Source organism: Phascolarctos cinereus, unplaced genomic scaffold (assembly GCF_003287225.1).
Source record: "Phascolarctos cinereus isolate Bilbo 61053 unplaced genomic scaffold, phaCin_HiC Scaffold_726;HRSCAF=1367, whole genome shotgun sequence".
NCBI classification, from domain to species: domain Eukaryota; kingdom Metazoa; phylum Chordata; class Mammalia; order Diprotodontia; family Phascolarctidae; genus Phascolarctos; species Phascolarctos cinereus.
In genome coordinates, this window is record NW_027556098.1 from 42445602 (window position 1) to 42467346 (window position 21745).

At 37.6% G+C, this 21745-nt stretch overlaps 1 protein-coding gene across 1 annotated transcript in view; it reads right to left on the bottom strand.

The window, feature by feature from the left end:
• The window catches only part of GRIK1 (glutamate ionotropic receptor kainate type subunit 1), a 130939-nt gene that overhangs the window by 82200 nt on the left and 26994 nt on the right, over positions 1-21745 (bottom strand). Inside the window, exon 2 of the mRNA XM_020973904.2 lies at positions 2028-2195. Within this exon, the coding sequence (XP_020829563.1) occupies positions 2028-2195 (168 nt within the window). The remainder of the gene's footprint in view (positions 1-2027; positions 2196-21745) is intronic.

Consider the following 21745-nt stretch of genomic DNA (forward strand, 5'->3'; position numbering starts at 1 on the left):
TGCAAATCAAAGCACATTTTTTATTTTATTTTTCTTCATTTTTTTGGTTTGTGACTTCTTTCCCAACATGACTGATATAGAAATATATTTTGCATGACTGAACATATAGGACCCATATCAAATTGCTTGCCTTCACAATGAGAGAGAAGGGAAGGACGAGGGGAGAATATGGAACTCAAAATTTTAAAAAATAATGTTAAAAATTGTTTTTACGTGCAATTGGGAAACATTTTTGAATAAGAAAAAGTGATGGAGAAAATTTTAATAATAAAGATTAAACTTAATATCACATGTGTGTATGTATGTATAATATTTGCCCATTTCCAGGGTGTAAATGTTTGCTTTGAAAATTTCACAATTGGCTGGCTCTCACTTAGAGCTGATAGGAGTCCTCCCTATTGAAGGGGAGGATTGTCCTTGTAAGAGCTAAGGAAGCACACTCCCTGTGAAAAGAAGGCTTTATAGCTTTTAAACACACACCCACACACCCATACCAAGCCCATTGGTCTGGGACTCTGCTCTTAGTAGAGGTGAAGGCCTTGCCCTATCATAAGGGTGGAGAGAAGCCTGCAGAGAAATTTTCCCTTGGTTGCAATCTCTCTTGGTGGAGCTGAGCTACCTCATTCCTAAAGGGAGATCTCCTTCACTCTGTATTATCTGGGATAAGTCTGGCATATTGTCTCCATGTTCTCTCATTTCTATTTGGCCATGATTTGGATAAATGGGTTTCTTTGCTATTTGTGTGAGTGTTCATTGTGGAACTGGTATTTGGTAAGAAAAGGGTGAAACCTTGGATATAGAGCTTGGGTTCCTCATTCCCTCCTAGAATGACACAAGGGTCAGAAATTATATTGAACATGATTGTTCCCCCTAGCCTAATAATATTTAGGGGGCTTAGATATAATTCTAGACCAGTACTCCTTCTCTGAGGAGAGCAGAGTGGCCTCCAGCTCCAACTCTCTACTTTTCTCCTGAAAGGAATTAAAGCTTCCTTTGGAGAAAGTTGGGGGAGAAGAGGCTAGAGATGTCTATTCTATCTCCTTTGAAGCCATCCAAATCAACCTCATGCTAAGGGGAGAGGGGTAGGGGAGGAGAGACGGACTTCATCTCACATCCGTCTTGACTATATATGTATATATATATATATATCAATTATTACACTTATTTTATATATATATATATGTAGGGGTGTATATATATACACCCACAACATATATGAATATATACACTCATACACACACACATATATATACATATGTATTTGTAATATATACTGACCTTATACTACCAAATACACATTATCAAATATGTTAGAGAGGCAGTTGTTAAGCATTTAACAACACATATAATTGCATTGTAGTGTCATACTTTAGAGGACTAACCTCATATGTGTATGTTCATATTTTTAAGCACACTTGACAGTTCCAAAGGAATTAAGTAGATTAGATAAATCATATACTTAAAATCTGCCCAGGAAGGGGGGAAAGTGGCAGTGTTTGTTTAACATATTGAATTCTAATATTTTCCTGATATTTGGGGAAAGAGAAAAAATTAAGGAGGCACAATTTGACCTAATATTTTTGCAGCTTTAAAAATTTATATCATATGAACAATGTCAAGGAGAGTTGAGCATATGAGAATAATAATAATAATAATCTTTCACAAAGTTTTATTTGACTGCACTGTAGAATTTTATCTTTGTATAATATTTGCTCATTTCCAAGGTGTAAATGCTCACCCTAAAAATTTTACAATCGGCTAGCTCTCAATTAGAGCTGGTAGGAGTCCTTCTTCAAGAAATAATTCAGCACTTCAGACCTGATGCTTTCTATTTACAATTGAGATAATTAATTAGAAAACTGTGGCAAGCAGAAATGTGAAGCATCAATTAGTTTAATAAATTCATCCATGATATGAAAAACTGAATTTTCTTACAAAACATTCATATAATACTATCCTTTAAAATAGTGTATATACCAAGTAAACATGCTACTAAACGAAGAATTTTAAAGTGTGAAAATATTTACCTCTTCTTGAGGCTTCAAAACTATCAAAAAGATTAATTCTCTGGATATCATAAGTTAATGTGTTATTAAGTATAAGTGTTCGGTTTCTGTTAATGTTGGTTACTGCAAACTTGAAAGCTAATTCTTCAACATTAATTGGTTCATTTTCTGCAGTTTCAAAAATTCCTCCTGTAGAAGCAAAAGATAAATAAGAAGCATTATTCACATTATTTTGTTTGGGGAAGGTTATAATACAGACATGAGAAAATTAAACTGAAAGTCATAAGTACTCAACTCAGCAGCAAAGAGTTAAAATTTGTTTCCTATGTCATTTGGTAAGCAAGGATAAATAGTTCAATTTCTAAATGTACATATACCCTGTATATAAAAATGCAGAAAGATATCATGCTTTTTGACAATGGAAAATGACAAATTGTTTTTTCCCCACAAATAAAATGTTTTATGGATACTAAATGATGATATACCTTGAGTTGTGATGTCTCATTATTTTTTTCATAGTGGAAATTAATAAAATATGACTGAAATAACTTCTAAAACTAAGATTTAGAAAATCTCAATCACTACTTCAATTTTTAATGATGTTGTTTTAAGATTTTTCCCTACTTTGTTTTGAAATAATCTATGAATAATTTGTGTTCAAGAATTTTCTTTTCTTTTTATTAATTTGATTCGAATAGAAATAATTTTTTCCTCTAACCCTCGTGGGAGAAAGAGCCTGAAAGGCCTATTAACCTTTTTCTATTCCACAATGAGAAGTATTTTATTGGTCTTACTATCTGTTGTAGTAAGATTATCAGGTAGTCAACACTGATGAAATATGCTCAGTTATTGCAATGTAGCAGACAAAAGCTACCATAATTAAACAGAGTAGCTAGGTGGTACAGCAGATAGAGTATCAGGCCTGGAGTCAAAAGGACCTGAGTTCAAATCTTGCCTCGGACACTTACTAGCTATGTGGTCCTGGGCAAGTCATGTAACCCTGTTTGCCTCAGTTCCTTTTCTATAAAATGAGCTAGAGAAGGAAATAGCAAATCACTCCAGTATCTTCGCCAAAAAAAAACCCCGAACTGGGTTACAAAGAGTCAAATATGAATGAAATGACTCAACAATAAAACAAAACAAACGGTGAACGTCATTTAGCTTAATCTCAAACTGGAATGTAGTATGAGTATACCTGTATAGTACTCCAATGGAAGAAACTGATCAATGATATATCAAAAGTAATTTTTGTAATGGGATTGGAGTGTATATATAGTTACTACTATCTGTAATTATTAGAATTTTCCCAGCTTTACAAGTATGCCCTTTGTTTATTCCCATTTCCTTTCAGTTTTCTGTTTCTTAGCTCAGACAATTCAATTTTAAAAATTAAGTACGCACTTTATAAAGCAAAGTTTATTTCCATAAAAGTCTTATTCTGATGCAATATTGTAATGTGAACACTAGTCTTGAGTCTCAAAAGCTAGCAGAGCAAAGCACAAGATCTGTCAGGTTCTATTAAGATGGAAAGATTTCAAGTGTGATCCCTGTGACAAGCTGTGCTAGGACCAGCCTTACTAAGTTGGGAGAGGCTGAGTACCAGTGGGCTGCCCATTGAGTGATGGATTCTTTGGCCATAGTGATGCGCAAAACAAAGATGAATACAAAATAATCTCCACTCCTGTGTAGCCATTTCTCTGCTTCTGTGGTAACAGTGGTCAAAAAAAAAAAAGATTGGGGGAGGCAGGTAACCTAAGAATCACAGAATTTTTAGACATTTTAGAAATTAAATGTTATATTTTAATCAAAGCAAAAATCTCTCCCAGCCCCTCCTCCAATCTTTCTCCCTCAATTGAAATTGAAAGAATAACAAAACCCTTGTTACCAATATGTATAGTCAAGTTAAAAAAAAGTTCTGCATTGGCCATGTATATTTATATCTGTTTATCTATCTATATCAAGATAAATACACATATACATGTACATATATACACATGCAAGATAAAAACACACTATTTGTGTGAATATACGTATAAAACATATATATGTATATACATACATATGTGTATATATGTGCATGAGTGTATGCGCATGTGCATGCATACTGAGTCCTTCACCTCTCAAGAGATGGTAGTATGTTTCATCATTAGTCTTCTAGAATAATCTTGGTCATTTTACTGAGCCGTCTTTAATTCTTTCAAAATTGTCTGGGTCAGCTGGGTGGTGCAGTGGATAGAGCACTGACCCTGGAGTCAAGAGGACCTGAATTCAAATCCAACCTCAAGACACTTACTAGTATGTGACCCTGGGCAAGCCACTTAACCCTGATTGCCTCTCAAAACAAAAAATTGTTTGTTTTTACCTTATTTTGTCATCATATGATTGTTCTCTTGGTTCTATTCACTGTACTCTGCATCATTTTATATAAAGTATTCCCAGGTCATTCTGAAATTATCCCTTTAATTATTTTTCTACAATACATATACAATAACTTGTTTGGCTATTCACCAATTTATAGATACCCACTCAGATTCCCGTTCTTGGCCACCTCAAAAGGAGCTATAAATATTTTTGTACAACTTTGGTTAGAATTTGTTTTTTAGGATTAAGCCCTCCTTTAATCTACTTCCCTCTACTTCCTTCTCCACTTTTCCTCCTACTCTCCTGTTGAGTGAAATGTATTTCTGTACTCACGCATGTGTGGTCTTCTCTCCTCAGACCAGTTTATATGAGAGTCAGGTTCAAGTATTAGCTGCTCCCTGCCCCCACTCAATCCTCCTTGTTTGTATATTTGTGTACACTCGCCCACCCTGATAATGTGAGGTAACTTTTCCTAATTTTCCTTTCTCCCTATGGGCTTCCCAGTATATTCTTCTTCCTCTTTCTTTCCATTCTTCTCTTAGGATCATCAAAACATAGCAGAACTGCTCCCAGGCCTGTTCTAATTAGCCTCCTCAATGATCCATGCTGATGATGGTGTTTAAAGGAGACACACGTATCACTTTGCTATATTTGAATTTGGACAGTTTATCCTCATTTCCCTACACTTGACATTCCACATTTCTCCCCATTCTTATTTATTCATCTTTGCCTTTTTTTATATTTGTCTTAGCTGCTGTGTTTGAGCTTCAAACTTTCTACACAGATCTGCTCTTTGTTTTCTGGTTCTTGGAAACTTAGGCAAATTTCTTTTAATGTTTCTTGAAATATGATGTCTGGGCTCTTTTTTTGGTCATGGTATTCAGGTGTTCTAATGATTCCTTACTTTTTTCCTCTCCAATCTGTTTCCAGGTCAGTAATTTTTGCTATGTTTATGCTACCTTATATTTTCTTCATTGTTCTAATATTTCTTATCTCATGGAGTCATTGGCTTTTCTTTGATCCATTCAAATTTTCAGGGAGAGTTTTTTCCCCTTGGTATTGTATCTCTTATGCCAAGCTATCAATTCCCTTTCCAATTCTTTCTTCCATAGCTCTCTTTCTTTTCCATTTTTTCCTTCTAGCTTTCTCATTTCATTGACAAAACCATTTTAAACTCTTTTTAAACATTCTAAAACATGTTCTATATAATTGTATTTTAATTTGTGCCCAAACTATATTTTTCTTTGAGGCTTTGCTTATAGGTTTTTTAGAGTCATTGTTTTCTTTTGGGTTTGTGACTTGAGTATCCCTGTCAGCATAATAGTTTTTTTATGGTGGTTTTCTTTTTTGTTTGTTTTTTCTACCAGCCTATTTCTTGACTTCAAAGTTGATATTAGGATTAGAATCTTTGCACTTCTAGAGGGAAGGTCTACATTAGTTTTACTGCTGCTTTCTTGGAGAATTGAGTATGGTGCTATTCCAGGCTCTCTGGGACAGCTCAGGCTAGGGAACTGTAAGCTTTCCATGCACCTAAAGGGGTTTGATCCACTTTGTAGCCCCTTTCCTCTCCCCAGCCTGATCTCTGCAAGACCGTGACCTGGGTTTGAGTTTGAGCAACAGTAAACTCATGCTGGTCTTAGTTCCTCTCAGGTAGCTGAGAAGAGCTACTGGTTCAGAACAGTAGAACTACAGATTCCCTTTGGGTCTGGGGTTCCTGCCTGGGTTATTCTTCTGCAGGCTTCAGACTGGGCTAGAGGCTGAAACTGCTTTGCTCCTGTGGTCTGAGCCACACCACTGGTATTTGCTTTTGATCTTGCTCCTAGTTCTGGTGAACACTCCTTATCCTGAAACATCACCCTTGTGCCCAGTTTTCCTCCTCTGTCTACCCCAAATCTTTGATCTCTAATGGGGCAGTAGACCACAAAGCTGCCAGATGGTACCTGAGAGTTTCTGGAACCACACATTTCTCTCCCCGCAAGAAACTCTTTATAAGAGATGTGTGGAAAGAGAAATGGTAGTAATGTAGAGGAAGCCAGATCTTCCATGTGTCTCTGATTTCATCTTGCCACCCTAGGGACTGCTAGAATGGGCATCTTTAGGTAAGATCAGACTTTTTCTTCCTTGGTCTGAACTGAAATTTCATTTTGTTCCCAACCAAAGAACTTATTCCCTCTTGTGCATTCATCAGCATATTCATCTGCATAACTTCTCCAATTTCTGTTTCCTATTTTGCTTGAATAAATGTATTTACTTACTATTTGCTGTTTGTGTAAATAGCATTTGATTTGAGTAGCTAAGATAGATAAGTCAAATAAAACATTTATTAAATGCTTACTAAATGCCACCCATGAAAACAAGAAAAAAGACAGTCCCTGCCTTGAAGGAGCTTACATTCAAATAGGGGAAGACGGCACAGAAAAAGGAGATGAAAAGTAAGCAGGTGTGAAGGTATCTAGTCGAGGCTAAGGTAAAGAAATCCAAAGAATCAGGAGTGGATCTGGGAGAGGAGTTGAATAGGGCTGGCTCAAGCACTTCCTTGAATAGATGTACCAGGGAGGCTATAGGAACAGAGACATCCTGCAGAGTGAGAAGACCACAGGAGTATCCAAGGTTAGACGAGTGCTGGGGAGGAAGCATCTTCTGGTGAGGAGGCTGCTGGGGATGATGCATCTAATCCTATTTATTCCGACCTTGGCCTCTCGTATTAAGAGTAATTATTTCTTGACATTTGGCATAATACACCTGATTACCAGGGTGAGAGTGGGGATGAGTAGTAGTCTTTACATGGTTTTTTTTGAGGTGTAGGGCAGGAAGCTAAAAGAGGTCTTGAAGCTAACTCTCCTTCCTCTACCCCACCTCCCACAAGGAAAAAAAACCTCTTAAAATATTAGATGAGAACTGAAAGGGACCTTAGGAATCATCTAGATCTGTGGTGTCAAATTAAAATTAAAATGGATCCACAAAATAACCTACTTTTGTTGTATTAAATTTTCATTTATGTTAAATATTTCCCAATTACATTGTAGTATATTTTGGGGTATACTTGGGAGTTTTGCTGGCAGCTTGGGACCAATGGATTTGACACCCCTGATCTAGATCAATTCTTTGATAATATAGAGGTGAGATCTTAGGTCTTTGATAAGGCAGGTGATGTGCTCAGAGCCCCAGAGGAATTCCTCTTCAACTATTATTGAAATTAAAGCTGAACTGAGGTGAAGTTAAAAAGGATAGAATTCTCATAAACTTGTAGACTGTTACAACTGAAAGGGACCTTGGAGACTAAATTATCTAATCCCCTCATTTTATTTTATTTTATTTTATTATTAATTTATTTTGATTTGTCAACAATCACTTCCATTGGCTTTTGAGTTTTAAATTTTTCTCCCCCCTCCCAGGACATCATGCAATCTTATATAGGCCCTACATATACATTTCTGTTAAACGTATTTTCACATTAGTGATGTTGTAAGTAAGAATTAGAACCAATAGGAGGAACCACCAGAAAGAGGAAACAAAACAAAACAGAAGAAAAAAAATAGCAAATAGTATGCTTCGATCTGCATTCAAACTCCATAGTTCTTTCTTTGGATGTGGATAGCATTTTCCATCATCAGGCCTTTGGAGATGTCTTATATCATTGCATTGCTGAGGAGGACTAAGCCTATTAAAGTTAGTCATTGCACAACGTGGCTGTTAATGTGTACTACATTCTCCTGGTTCTGCTCACTTCACTCAGCATCAGTCCATACAAGTCTTTCCAGGTTTTTCTGAAGTCTGTCTGCTTATCATTTCTTATAGCACAATAGTATTCCATTACATTCATATACCACAACTTGTTCAGCCATTCCCCAGCTGATGGGCATCCCCTCAATTACCAATTCTTTGCCACCACAAAAAGAGCAGCTACAAATATTTTTGTGCATGTGTAACCCCCTCATTCTACAGAGGAGAAACAGATCTGGAGTTAGTGTTGGAGCAGAGACAAGAATCTAGTCCTTCTTTTGAAGGGCAGTACTTTTTTCTGCTAGGTTGCTGAAGTTTTGCCTTCATGGATACATCAGTCCTTCTAAAGCAATAGACCCCAGTCTCACGACCAGGACAAGCAGGTAGGTATGAATGGTTCTCTAGTTCTCTTTAGTGCACCTTCTAGTTCTCTCAGGTGCTCTCTGACCCCAAACTTGCCATACAGGAAAGTTTAATCACCTTGGGAATAAGAAAGCCAGAGCAATTCCTAAGCAGTCATGGCTCTATCTCCTGTCTTATACCAATCTGAAGTATTTCTAGATCCCCTCTAGGGCTGATAAAGTATTTCTAAGATCTCTGGGTTATTCCTTCTCCAGTCTGCAAAATAAAGAAACTGAGGCTCAAAGTGAAATCACACAGGTGATTTCAGTGGTAGAGCCAGGATTTAAAGTCAGATTCTCTAAATCCACAGCCACCATCTTTCTGCTGCACCTTTTATCATCTCATTACAAACTCCTAAAATATTTTTGTACCACCATCTGAATTTAGAGAGTAACTCTTGAGATTACTGTCCTTTTTCTTGCTGGAGTGTTTCTGGTCCTCTCTCCATTTTTAAAAACGTGATTAATCTATTCAATTTTAAATGGTTTATCTCTTATTGAACCTAGCAGTATGGACTTCAACATGTAAAATACTAACCAAAGTCTTCTCAAGGTACCCTAAGTCAGCCTCAGAAAGAGACTTTAGGCTTTTATTTTCGTTTTCAGAGTCTTCTCTAGCCCTCAGGAGGCCATTCCCATTCAGATCAGACATATCTTGTACTGGCCACTCCTCTCTTTTCTGCATTCCCCCAGGTTGCACCTTTTCCTGATCCTGCCTATGGGGAGTCCAGCCTCCCAGCCTCCACAGGACTCAACATCACCACCTACCACAAGGCTGGCCATATGGAACAGTCCAATCATTTTCTTCCCGCAGTGGACTTCTTCCCGCAGTGGACTTCTTCCCAGTCACTGATAATGTGGCTGCACTTATTCCTTTCCCAAATGATTAACAAACTCCTGCTACATCATACTTTTCTCATCCCAATGATTCTGAATCTCCATCCCCTACTACCTGGTCCCTCCTTTCCAACCCCTTCATTTTTTTTCTTTTCTTTCTTTCTTTCTTTTTTTTTTTTTGGTGAGGCAATTGGGGTTAAGTGACTTGCCCAGAGTCACACAGCTAGTAAGTGTTATGTGTCTGAGGCCGGATTTGAACTCAGGTCCTCCTGACTCCAGGGCTGGTGCTCTATCCACTGCACCACCTAGCTGCTCCCTTTCCAACCCCTTCAAATTCCCACTTCTGAAATATCCAACCAACTGCACTTGCTGGAATGCTTGCTCCTTATGTGACAAAGTTGCCTTGATCTTAAACTGAGGTGTCTGTCTGGAGTGGATTTATAGGATTATCCCATGATAATTAATTAGCACAATTAGCCTCTTAAAATGATATTTTACATTCATATACAGTTGGTTGTTGTACTCATTCAAAGAAGGCCAAGATGACATCACTATGTCAGGTAAAGGTATAGTGTATCCAACTATGGCTGATCAGACCAATGGAAGTTTAGAAGGCTCTACCAGTGGTCAGGCACAAATAATCTGTATGAATATTTGGAATGGAGATGTCTCTAAAGTTTCACATCTCACATTTCTTTTGAACTATTGCAATCTGCTTTGCTTGTAAAGCACAGCACCTTCTTTGATGCTGGCGTGCCATAATGAATGGTCCAATGTCAGTGACTCCAATGGCTCACAATCTATACAAAGTTTTTCAGTGAGACCTGGAGCATGTCCTTGTATCACTTCTTCTGACCTTCTTGTGAGCGCTTGCCTTGTGTAAGTTCTCCATAAAATAGTCTTTCAGGCAAATGTACATTTGGCATTCAAACAACTTGGCCAGCCCATCAAAGTTACTCTCTCTGCAATAGAGTTTGAATGCTTGGCAATTCAACTTGAGAAAGTATCTCAGTGTCCAGTACCTTATCTTGCCAGGTGATCTTCAGAATCTTCCTAAGACAATTCAAATGAAAGTGATTCAATTTCCTGGCATATCATTGGGATACTGTCTCAGTTTCACAGGCAAACAACAATAAGGTCAGCACCATAGCTCTGTAGACCTTTAGTGTGAAGTAGGCAGCCTAATACTTTTTCTCTCCCACACTTTCCTTCAAAGCCTCCCAAACACTGAGCTAGCTCTGTCATTGTGTACATCAACCTCTTTATCTATGTGAACATCCCTGGAAAATATACTGCCAAGGTTAATGAACTCATCCACAGCATTCAAAATCCTTCCATTTACTATTACTAGTGATCCCACATATGGATGGTGGGTGCTGCTCTGGCTAGTGGAGAACCTCTGTTTTCTTGGTATTAATTGTCAAGCCAAAATTAGCATGAGCAGCAGAGAATCAATCCACATCCTATTGCATCTCAGCCTTAGAGGCTGCATTGAGTGCACAATCATCTGCAAACAAAAAGTCATGCATGAACTCCCTCTAATTTGGTCTTGTAGCTTTTTCAAATTAAACACTTCACCATTGGTGTGGTAGCTGACCTCATCTGCATTGAAGGTGTCCAACAGCATCATGGAAATTACCACGCCAAAAAGAGTGGGAGCAAGCACATAGCCTTGCTCCACTGCATTATTGACTGGGAAAATGCCAGAACCCATGTAAGCATGCCATCATGGAACTGGCAAACAATACTGATGAACTCCTCTGGGCAACCAAATTTTGCCATGATCCACAAGTCCTCACTATTGACAATATCAAAGGCCATGGTCAGATTAATGAATGTTGTGTACAGACCCCTGTTCTCCTGAAGTTGTCAAAGGACTCTGGCAAGAATCTTGAGTCACCCTCCCTAACTCACCAATAGATTTGAGGCCTGTCAGTTACCCTCAACCTCATTAAGCCCATTTGCCTCTTGGCAGTTTTACTGGAGTGTAGCTGTTGCACGTACTAAAGCTGTAGCTTCTAGGAGACACTGGTAAAAGCTGGGTGGTAGGTGGACACTATAAGTCAAAAGCAACCCTGGAAAAAAAGGCTCACCAGCCCTCACACCAGTGGTACCAATTTTCCCTGAATTCCCTGTACTCTCCCATATACAGTTAGTGTGACAAAGCAGAGTATCATCAAGACACAGAAATTTGTATTTTAAAAGCGAGTACACATAAAATTGGTCAAGTTCCAACAAAAATAATGTAGACTGGCACCTATGAATACAAGCGACATTCATATCTACAAGTGATTTAAGTACATAATTCCTTTTTTGAAAGTATTATCAGTTATATGCTATGGTCAGATAATAATCTTTCATCAGTCTTTCACTCTGCCTTACAATCACTAGCCCAGTTCTTCATCACAGTGGCCTAGAGTCCTTCTACCCCTCAATTTTTTCCCAAGGCATCATCCCTGCATTGACTATACTCTCCTTCCTTCCCTATCTTGACCTTTTGGTGAACTAGTTCTACTCTACAGTACACTCTACATTTGAGTACTTTGTCCTCTTATGCTGTTACCAGTCATGCTTTGTCAAGCCTCTGCCTTGGATTATTCTTAATATCCACTGCCTTTGCTCTTATTCTAATGTTGCTGAATAGAGCTGGAGAAAAACCACAAAACTGTGTGGATACGGTCTACTATAAATTTAAATTACCTATTTTACACTGAGCCTTTACTTCAGCAAAACATACCTCCTTAATCCATTCACTATCGCCCTAACCACAGCAGCTTTTCCAGACATTTTAATTCCTTCTTGTTTCTTCCATGGGATTCTGTGTTGCTACCCTCACAGCTAAGAACTTGACTGATTCTTCACTCAAAAAATCAAGGTAATATTTAAAAACAAAAAAAAAGAAGGCCATTTGCCAAGAGCCCCTCAAATATACTTTTAAAATACTCAACTTGACATAACCATCTTCATTAGATATCTTCCTATATCTCTCCTCCCTTTAGTGGCTAAACTCCTTAAGAAAGCCATTCTAAATGGATCTTTTAACTTCCTCCCACCTCTACACTCTGTATAGCCTGGCTTCTGGCCCGTCATCCCACTGAAACTGCTCTCTCCAAAGCTACCAATGACCACTTAATCAACAAATCTAAAGGCTTTTTTCTCAATCTTTTTAAACTTCTTTTCAACCTTTTACACTGTTGATCCCTCTTTTGTGACAGTACTTTCCCTTGGTTCTCCTATCAGAAGTTCTTCTCATTCTTCTTTACTGTGTCTTCATCCAGATCATACTTTATAAGTGTAGGGGTTCCCCAAGGCTTTGTCCTGAACTCTCTCTTCTCTTCTTCCTATATGTTATCTGGCTTAATAATCTCATCACCTCCCGTAGATTCAATACTCATATCTATGTGGATAACTCTCATATCTTTTTCTCATTTTTTTTTCTAATTAGCCTCTCTGGAAATGGGGTACAGAAGTCTATCCTGCCCTACAGGAAAATAGAAGGGGGAGGGGATAAGAGAAGGGGAGAGAGATAGAAGAGAGGACAGACTAGGGGAAGGGGTATTCAGAATGAATGCCATCTTGGGGTGGGGGGAGGGGAGAGACGGGGAAGTGAATGTTGAAAACTAAAAATAAATAAATAAATGAAAATTTTCAGAAAAATAAATAAATAACTAGCCTCTCTGTTGGTCTCCAGTTTTATATAACTAACTTCCTATTAGACATCTTAAATTGGACATTCCATAGACATCTTAAATTTAATGTGTCCAAAACAGAATCCATTAATGTCTCCAAAAACCCTTCATTCTCCTGAACTTCCCTAGAACCATTAAGAACACCACCAGCCTCTCATTCACCTAGACTCACAACTTAGGTATGTTGTGAGTGAAATTTACAAAAGCATAAACTGAGGCAATTCTGCAAGCAAGATAGCAGTTATTAATAGGGAGCCAAACCTATTAATAAAAATTTCAGTCTGCCAAAGACCTGAAGGGAGAGCCAACAGGGCCCTTTCAAACTTAAGTGTCTCTTCCTTTTAATTGACCTGATGTCATTGACAGTGCCTCAGACCTCCCTTGGCAAAGGCAAGACAATCCCGATGAGTGGACATTTTAATTAGGAGGAAGGTTAATAGTTCTCAGCTCTTCCTTTTTACTTCATCATTGGGGAAAGCCGAACTAATCCTCAGGTGAAAGGATTATTCTACAATTAGGGAAAGCAGGTTGGCCTTCAGATGTAGCTGATTGTGCCCTTCTCTGACACTTAAGGAGTTCTGGTTGCTTTATGACACCCACCTTCCTTACTAATCTTGGCTAGAAACTACCCCTAACAGGATCTCCCTGGCTTGGCTCTTATAGACCAGGTCACCCCCAAATTTGATGAAGAAAAAGCAAGGACAAGGAACATATCCCCAGGGGAGGGCCTAGCTCAAGCTGCCTTCTCTTTACAGGGTAAATAGAACTGAGGGTCCCAGCCCATGCTGGTTAATGAAACTTGGTGTCTGGGTGTGATCATAGTAATTTATCATGCTCTTTAGAAGCAGGGTCTGACAAAATAAGATAAAAAAGTGATGTTTCTTATAAAATAATTAATATAACATTAATTTTCCTTTGGAATTATCCTCCACTCCTCACTGACACTCACCCTACATATCCAATTTGTGAATATTTTCTTCTGTCCTCTGACACTGCTGCCATGCTGATGCAGGCCACCATCACTTTATGCCTTATGGCACTAGCCTTCTGGGTGACCTCTAAGACTCAAATTTCTTCCCATTCCAGTTTATCCTCCACTTGGCCATCAAATCGATCTTCTAAGCATATGACCATGTCACTCCAAAAGCCACAACAAACTACAGTGGCTCCCTATTACCTCCAGAATAAAAATATAAAATGCCCAGTTTGCCTTTTAATGGCCTTTACAATCCTTCCTACATTTCTGCTCCCTTCAACATATTCTGTGATCAAGCATACTTTTATCCTTTCTCTTCTCCAAATCCTAGATTCCCTTGGGAATAAATATTATTAATTAAATTAATAAATTATTAAATACTGGGTTAAATCTTACCTTGTGCAAGAGACTTTTTCAGATTCCTCTTAATGCTAGTCCTTCCCCTCTGTGATTGCTTCCAAATTACCCTTTATATAGTCTTCCCTATTAGAATATGAGCTCCTTTAGGACAGGCACTGTTTTTGCCTTTCTTTGTACCCACAGTGCCTAGCAATTAAGTAATAAATGCTTCCTGACCTGTTAACATTTCCCTCTCCTAAGGCAGCAGTATGTTCTTCCAGAAGACCTTTAAAGGACCTTTTGCTCTGTGTTCTGTAATCATCAATCATTTGACCAGCATTTATCAAGCATTTACTATGTGCAAGGCACTGAGCTAAATGCTGGTGATAAGAAGAAAAAAACAAAAACAGTTCCTGCTTCCCCTCCCACAAAGAGATAACAAGAAAAATACAGAGTATATGGAAGGTTACCTTAGAAGGATGGCTCTAGCAGCTGGAGTCGGGATGAGGGGACCAGGAAAGGCTTCCTGGAAGAAGAGGAATTTGAGCTGAGTCTTACATGAAGAAAAGGTATCCTAAGAGTTGGAGACTAGGAGTTTTGGCATAGGGAATAAAAAGTCATTGCAAAGGGACGGCCACAGGAGCTGCAATATTGTTTGAAGAATAGGAAAAAGCTCAGTATGGCTAGATCATGGAGTGCATGGAAGAGAACAGGAAGCAAGAAGATTGGAAATATAGGGATGATCTAGGTTGTGAAGAGTTGTGAAGACCCTTCTCTGCCGAAAATCTTGCCTCATAGTTAACTGGAAAAAATTGAGGTCATTCCCTAAGATCTCTCTCTTCTACTCCTCATCTCTCATCACCCAGATACCTTCTGCCACTATCTCTTTCTTCACTTTCTCAAATAATGAGGTGGCATGAGCAAAGCAAAATCACAGCTATATTTGATTCTAGAGCTAACAGGGAGACACTGGAATACATTGAAAGGGGGTGTGTGTGTGTGTGTGTGTGTGTGTGTGTGTGTGTGTGTGTGTGTGATGAGCAGACCTACACTTTAGGAAGAATGTTTTGGCAGCTAAATAGAAAAAAGATAGATTGAATTGGGGAGAGACTTGAGGTGGGGAGACCAATTATAAGAATACAACAACAGTTTAGGTGAGAATGATGAGGGCCTGAAGTAGGGTGTTAGTTGTATAAACGGAAGGAAGACAACATATGAGAGGGATGTTATAGAGAAAGAAATCACAAGATCTGACAAGTGATTAGATATTTGTGATGAGGAAGAGAGAGAGTTTAAAGGGGGCACTGAAGTTGTGAACCTGGGTGACTGGAGGGGTGATGGTGCCCTCAACAGTAATTGGGAAATCCAGAAGAAGAAAGTAGTTTGTGTGTGCGAGCGTGCGTGTGTGTGTGTGTGTGTGTGTGTGTGTGTGTGTGTGTTTAACTGTGTAAATAATGAGTTCTGATTTGGAAATCTTTTGAGATGATAATACCTAGTATTTTTATTGCATTTCAAAGGTTACAGTGTTCTCCAAATGTTATCTCATTTGATCCTTATAATACTATTATTTTCCTTGTTTTATAGATGAAGAAACTGAGGCTGAAAGAGTTTTAAGTGACTTACCCAGGTTCGCACATCTAGTCTGGGGAAGGATATGAAGTCAGTACTTCCTGACTCTTAAGTCCAGCACTCTATTTGCAGACAGTAGCATGAGACATCAAATTTTAATTGTTAATCAGGCAATTGGTGATGTAGCTCAGGAAAGAGACTAGGATGGTATAAATAGACCAAGGACTATCTGTATAGAGATAATAACTAGTAAAATCTCCAAGTAAAAGGCTATAGAGAGAAAAGGAAAGAAGATAAAGGACAGAACCTCGGAGGACACCCACAGTCGCTAGGGCTGTTATGGATGAAGATTGAGCAAAAGAGATTAAGAAACTGGTCAGACAAGTAGGGGGAGAACCAAGAAAGGAGTCATAAAACCACAAAGAGGAAAAAATATGAGTTTCAAATGCTACAGGTGAGAAGAATGAAGATGAATAAGCGGCAATTAGATGTAATTGAGATCATTGGTAACACTGAAGATAACAATTTCAGTTGAATCATAAGGTTAGGAACCATATTACAAGCATAAATGCTTACAATGTGACAGGCAACCATGCTAAATTTTGGAGATACAAGCAAAAAGAAAAATAATCTCTGTCTGTAGGGAGCTGATTCTTTTTTCTCTTCTAGGTTATAATTTGTGATGGACGTAGATAACTATTATGCAAGTCAATGTATGATAAATAACATGGAGAATTTCAGGCAAAGTGTTATGAGAAATTGGAGGTCAATTTAACCTGATGGGTTGGTGGTCAGGGTCAGGCAAAGCGTGACAGAGGAAATAGTATTTGATCTTGTTCAGGAAATAATAAAAGTAGATCAACAGATTGGAAGGAAAATGGGGAGGGAATATATTTGAGGGGCAGTAGGTTAACATAAGAAAAAAAAAGTATGGATAGGATTAAGGAGAAAAAAACTAGGGGATGGAAATTAATCCAGTTTGGCTAGAATATGGAATACTATGTAAAGGAGAGTCTTGGGACATAAAGCTGGGCAGGTTGGTTGAATCCAGATTAGAAGAGGCCTTGAATTTCATGGTCAGGAGTTATATTTTATTTAGCAGGCAAATGAAGACCTTCTAATCTAGAGGATTTTTAGCAGAGCTTTGACATATCCTTGATATTTTCATCCGCACAGCTGCACCACTTCTGTGAACTTGGAAATTCCTTTATCTTATCACAATCTATTGTCATTCCACCTCTCCTTCTCAAAAATAAAACCATTTAGGAACAGCTAAAAAGAGTAATTATCTTATACAAATGAGGTGCGAGAGGAAGAACCAACAGAGATGGGGGAGAAGGGCCGGTAGTTTTGGAAATCTACTTTCATCGGGAATGGGTTCAAGAGGGAAACTATACATATATATATATGTGTGTGTGTGTGTGTGTGTGTATGTATATATGTGTGTGTGTGTGTGTGTGTGTGTGTATATATATATGAGTATAAAAGTATTCTAAATTCAGAAAAAAAAAACCACAAAGGGGATAGGGAGGGGGGAGAGGATAAGAGAAGGATCTTTAGAGGGAGGGGTGAGGGAATAGGTTAAAGGGGTGTACAGAAGGGTATTTAGATTAATGGGAATAGGAGGGTAAGGGAGGGATTCTGGGGGGGTGTCAAGTAATAGGAGGGCAAGGTGGCAGGTAGAAGTAAAGTAGAGGAGTTAGGAGGGATAAGAAACAAGAGATATGCACAAACATAAAATAAAGATCAGGAATAGAATTTGTTAGTGAAAAAGGAGCAGGGGTGCAAAAATATGGAAAGATTCAGACTTATGAAGGAAGAGGTTATCCATCCTCAGAGAAACAGAGGATAAATAAGTATAGTATGGTCTTACATATATGCATATGAATACATATGTTTATATATGACTATGATTATCAATATCTAAGTATATGCATATGTGTGTATGTATGGGTGTATATATGTTCGTGCGTATATGTATATATTTGTGTGTATATGTCTATATATGTATGTGTATATGTGAATACATGTGTATGTATATATGTGTATTATGTGTGTGTTTCCATGCTTAATTGTAGCCTTTTGGGGGGGGGGAGAACAAAGTAAAAAGTACACAACTTGGAAGAAAGCAAAGAAAAGATAGCTCTCAGCACAATGCATTGTATTTATTATATAGGCTTTCTTGAAATGGAAATTTATTACTGCATATTTTGAATCCTCTCACATTCTGCTGTGTACATGGCAATGCTTTTTTTTCTTATTTTGTATTATTTTAGTTTTAGCATTTAAGTTTGTTTTTTTTCTTTTCTTATTTTGTATTTAAGTTCAAAATTAAAAAAATTACTAAGAAAAAATGTATTGATTGTGCTGATTTGGGGGCTCTTCTTTATCTTTTTTTATGTCTTTAAAAATATTCTATTAGATGGCTCTCTAAAAGAGAAGAGGGGAAGGGATATTCTATAAACTCTGATGATATAAACAAGATATCAACAAAAATATTTTTTAAAAAATAAATGTTTATTGACTAACAATCATAGTAATGCATTAGATTTTTTGTGAAGCAGTATATTTTATGGTACAGTTATTTTTTCATTTGTTTTATCTCCCCTCCCTTTATTATAAGTTATTTGAAGATAAGATTGTGTCTTTTTAATTTTGGTGCCCACAGTGCCTAATACAGTATCTTGAACATAATAGATACTTAACAATTGCTTGCTGAACTGATTTTTATATGACTGAATTTTGCCCTCTCAAGTCATAATACATTTCCCTGAGGCAAAAAACAAAAACAAATCTTCTTCAGTAGTCCAGTCTATGTTCTAAGAGAAATGTAGTTTAGGTGCTTATAATTTTAATCTTCCTAACAGTTTTGAATCTGACACAATTAATTTCTTATTCAACTGTGGACTTTTAAATTTGGAAATCTCTAAGTCAAGTCTTCTTTATTAAATCTTAAAGCTATCAGTGAAAACAGTCTGCTCTAACCTGTTAGCAATTTTTTGGCAAGTGTTAACATATTTAAGTGCAAAGAGCTGTCTAAAGGTGAACTAATTTGATTCTCCAATGTCTCGTGACAGAAGTCTTTTTAAAGAACACATTATTATATTCAGAAGACCACATTTTCACAGCAGTAATATAAAAATACTTGATGAATTATTTTCCCTATGTTGTGGAATCAGATGATGCAAAAGCATATTTTCTAATTCCTTTGCAAAATAGGGCTGAAATTAGAGAGGTTTTAGGAGCCTTACTTATGTTGCCTATATTCTTGATTAAAGAGGAAATAATTTTATGTTAATTTTTTTTTGCTTGAAGTCCAGTTAGAGTAGAAATTCAACACATGCATTATATTTTCACACTGTTATATTTTGTTGGGTTAAACTAAGTTCATTTCACAGACACTGAAACTGTCATTTCTTTCGATTCGAGTCAGGAAGCTAGGTGACATAACATACACAGTGCTAGACTTGGAGTCTGGAAGACCTGGGTTTGAATCATACCTCAGTCACTATCGGTGTGGTCCAGTATAAATCACTTAATCTTTCTTAGCATCAGTTTCTTCATGTATAAAATGGACATAATAGCCAACTTCACAGGTTTTTCATGAGGATCAAATGAGATAGTACGTGCTTTGAAAATGTTGGAATACTATATAAATGTTAGCTATTAATTCCCATAGCAAAGGTGTAGTACAGCAGAAGATAACTTCAAACCATTCACTGACTGATCCTTCAGATCCCATCACCCCTTTCTCCTCCTCACCCTTAGCATCCTTGGCAAGCCAGGGAGGAAAAGGCTCTGGAAGGAATAACCAATAGTTACTAATATGTAAGCACTTGAGAGAGATGAACAAAATGGCAAATGTTGTTTTTAAGTACTGAGGGCTAAGGAAAAATGTTCCTGTATTTTATTTACTTAACCAGTGGTGTGGCTTGCCCACAGTCACATAGCTAGTAAGTATTGGAAGTTGGATCCAAACTCAGGTGTTGAGGAATTATCTCTACTATGAGGAATGGGATGTCTTGGAAGACATACCTTGTGAAATTGAAAATGGATACCCCACTTTGTTTTGTTTTATTTATTGTTGATGGGAATTCTCTCTAATCAGTGTATCAGTATTTGTGGATCAAATTTGTACTTGATTGTATAGACATCGGTGGCATAATCTGTAAGAGGTTTAACTTCCCTATTCCTATAGACTATAGCATGACCACAAAGCTCACCCTCTGTGAACTTTTGCTAATGATGGCCGGGCTGAGGGCTAGAGGTGAGTCAACCTGGTCATAGGATTTTTGCCCACCACGAGATTTTCTAGAGGATGTTAGGCAACTCTTTGTTTTCCCCTTGCCATGGATCCTGGAAACCCCCACTCTGAGTCAAGCCAAATGTAAGGCCACTCCTTGTCTTTATGTTAAACCACTCACAGCCCTAGTTTAGTCTGCATCACTGGACCTTATGTAACCAACTATAAAAGAGTTGATTTGCCTATCCACGGGGTCTTGGCTATCGAAGAACCATTGACCTCAGTTATTGTCAATTGCTAGCCTTGCTAATAAATTGATCATGCTTAGAACATTGTGCCTCAGTTTCTCTTTATCACAGTTTTTTTTATCACAACAACCTGTCAGTGAGGGTCTGGTGACTGCAGGTCAAAGATAGGAAGCCAGACCAAAAATAAAAACATGTTAAGGCATGCTAAGAAAACTGCTGTTAGCAGCTTTAACTTCCTAGGGTATAGATTTAGTTTTTATAACTTTTCCAGCTTAGAGCATACAGTGAATCCACAGCATTCCGTGGCAACTTAGGGTAAATAAAAAAACACCTTTCACAGGAGAGGGAAAGAGAGGAAAGGAATCATTTAAGGGAGAAACAAGGATAGGGGGAGCAGCTTATAGGAGGATATTTCCCATGCAACTTTCAGAGTTCATTATTGAAATGAAAAGACGTTAAGGGCAGGAGACAAGGAGAAGAGACCAAATACTTCTACACTTGTAAAACAAGTCCCTTTAGACAAAGTTGCAGGATTGAGGTAACCATTTAGACCAGACTGCAGGTGTCTTGTCAAAGGACAAGCAGTTTTTTTTAATTGTTTAAGTATTTTATTGGGTTTTTTTTCCTGAAACAAGGTCACGGTTTTATTTATTAGTTCAACAGCTCTTGCTTTCAGTTTTATTAATCTTTGTTTGATTATTAGGATTTCTATTTCAGCTTTTAATTTGCGATTTTAATTTGTTTCTCTAGATTATTTTAGCTGTGTGCCCAATTTGTTTTTCTGTCCTTTCTCTCTTTTATTAATGTAATCATTGAGAGATATAAATTTTCTCATAAGTAGCACTTTGTATCACACAAATTTTGTTATGGTGACTCATTATTTTAACCACTTTTTTTTTTTGCTTTTTGGTGGGGCAATAGGGGTGAAGTGACTTGCCAAGGGGTCACACAGCTAGTAAGTGTCAAGTGTCTAAGGCTGGATTTGAACTCAGGTCCTCCTGACTCCAGGGCCAGTGCTCTATCAACTTCGCCACCCACCTGCCCTTATTTTAACCACTTTTAATGAAATTACTGATTGTGTCTATTATTTGTTATTTGACCTTCTCATTCTTTTTTCTTTTTTTAAAATTTTATTTAATTTGTTTCTAGTTTTCAACATTCACTTCTATAAGATTTTGAGTTCTAAATTTTCTGACAAGCAGTTTTTATGACAGGAGATCAAACCATCTGCTTTAACTGTGTCCTTACACAGTTTGTTATATTAGGTTTCTTTTTCAATAAAGGTTTGGGACTTTCTTTTATGGGCCACCAGATATTTGGGAAGAGGGTCTCAATATTATTAGTCCATCAAAA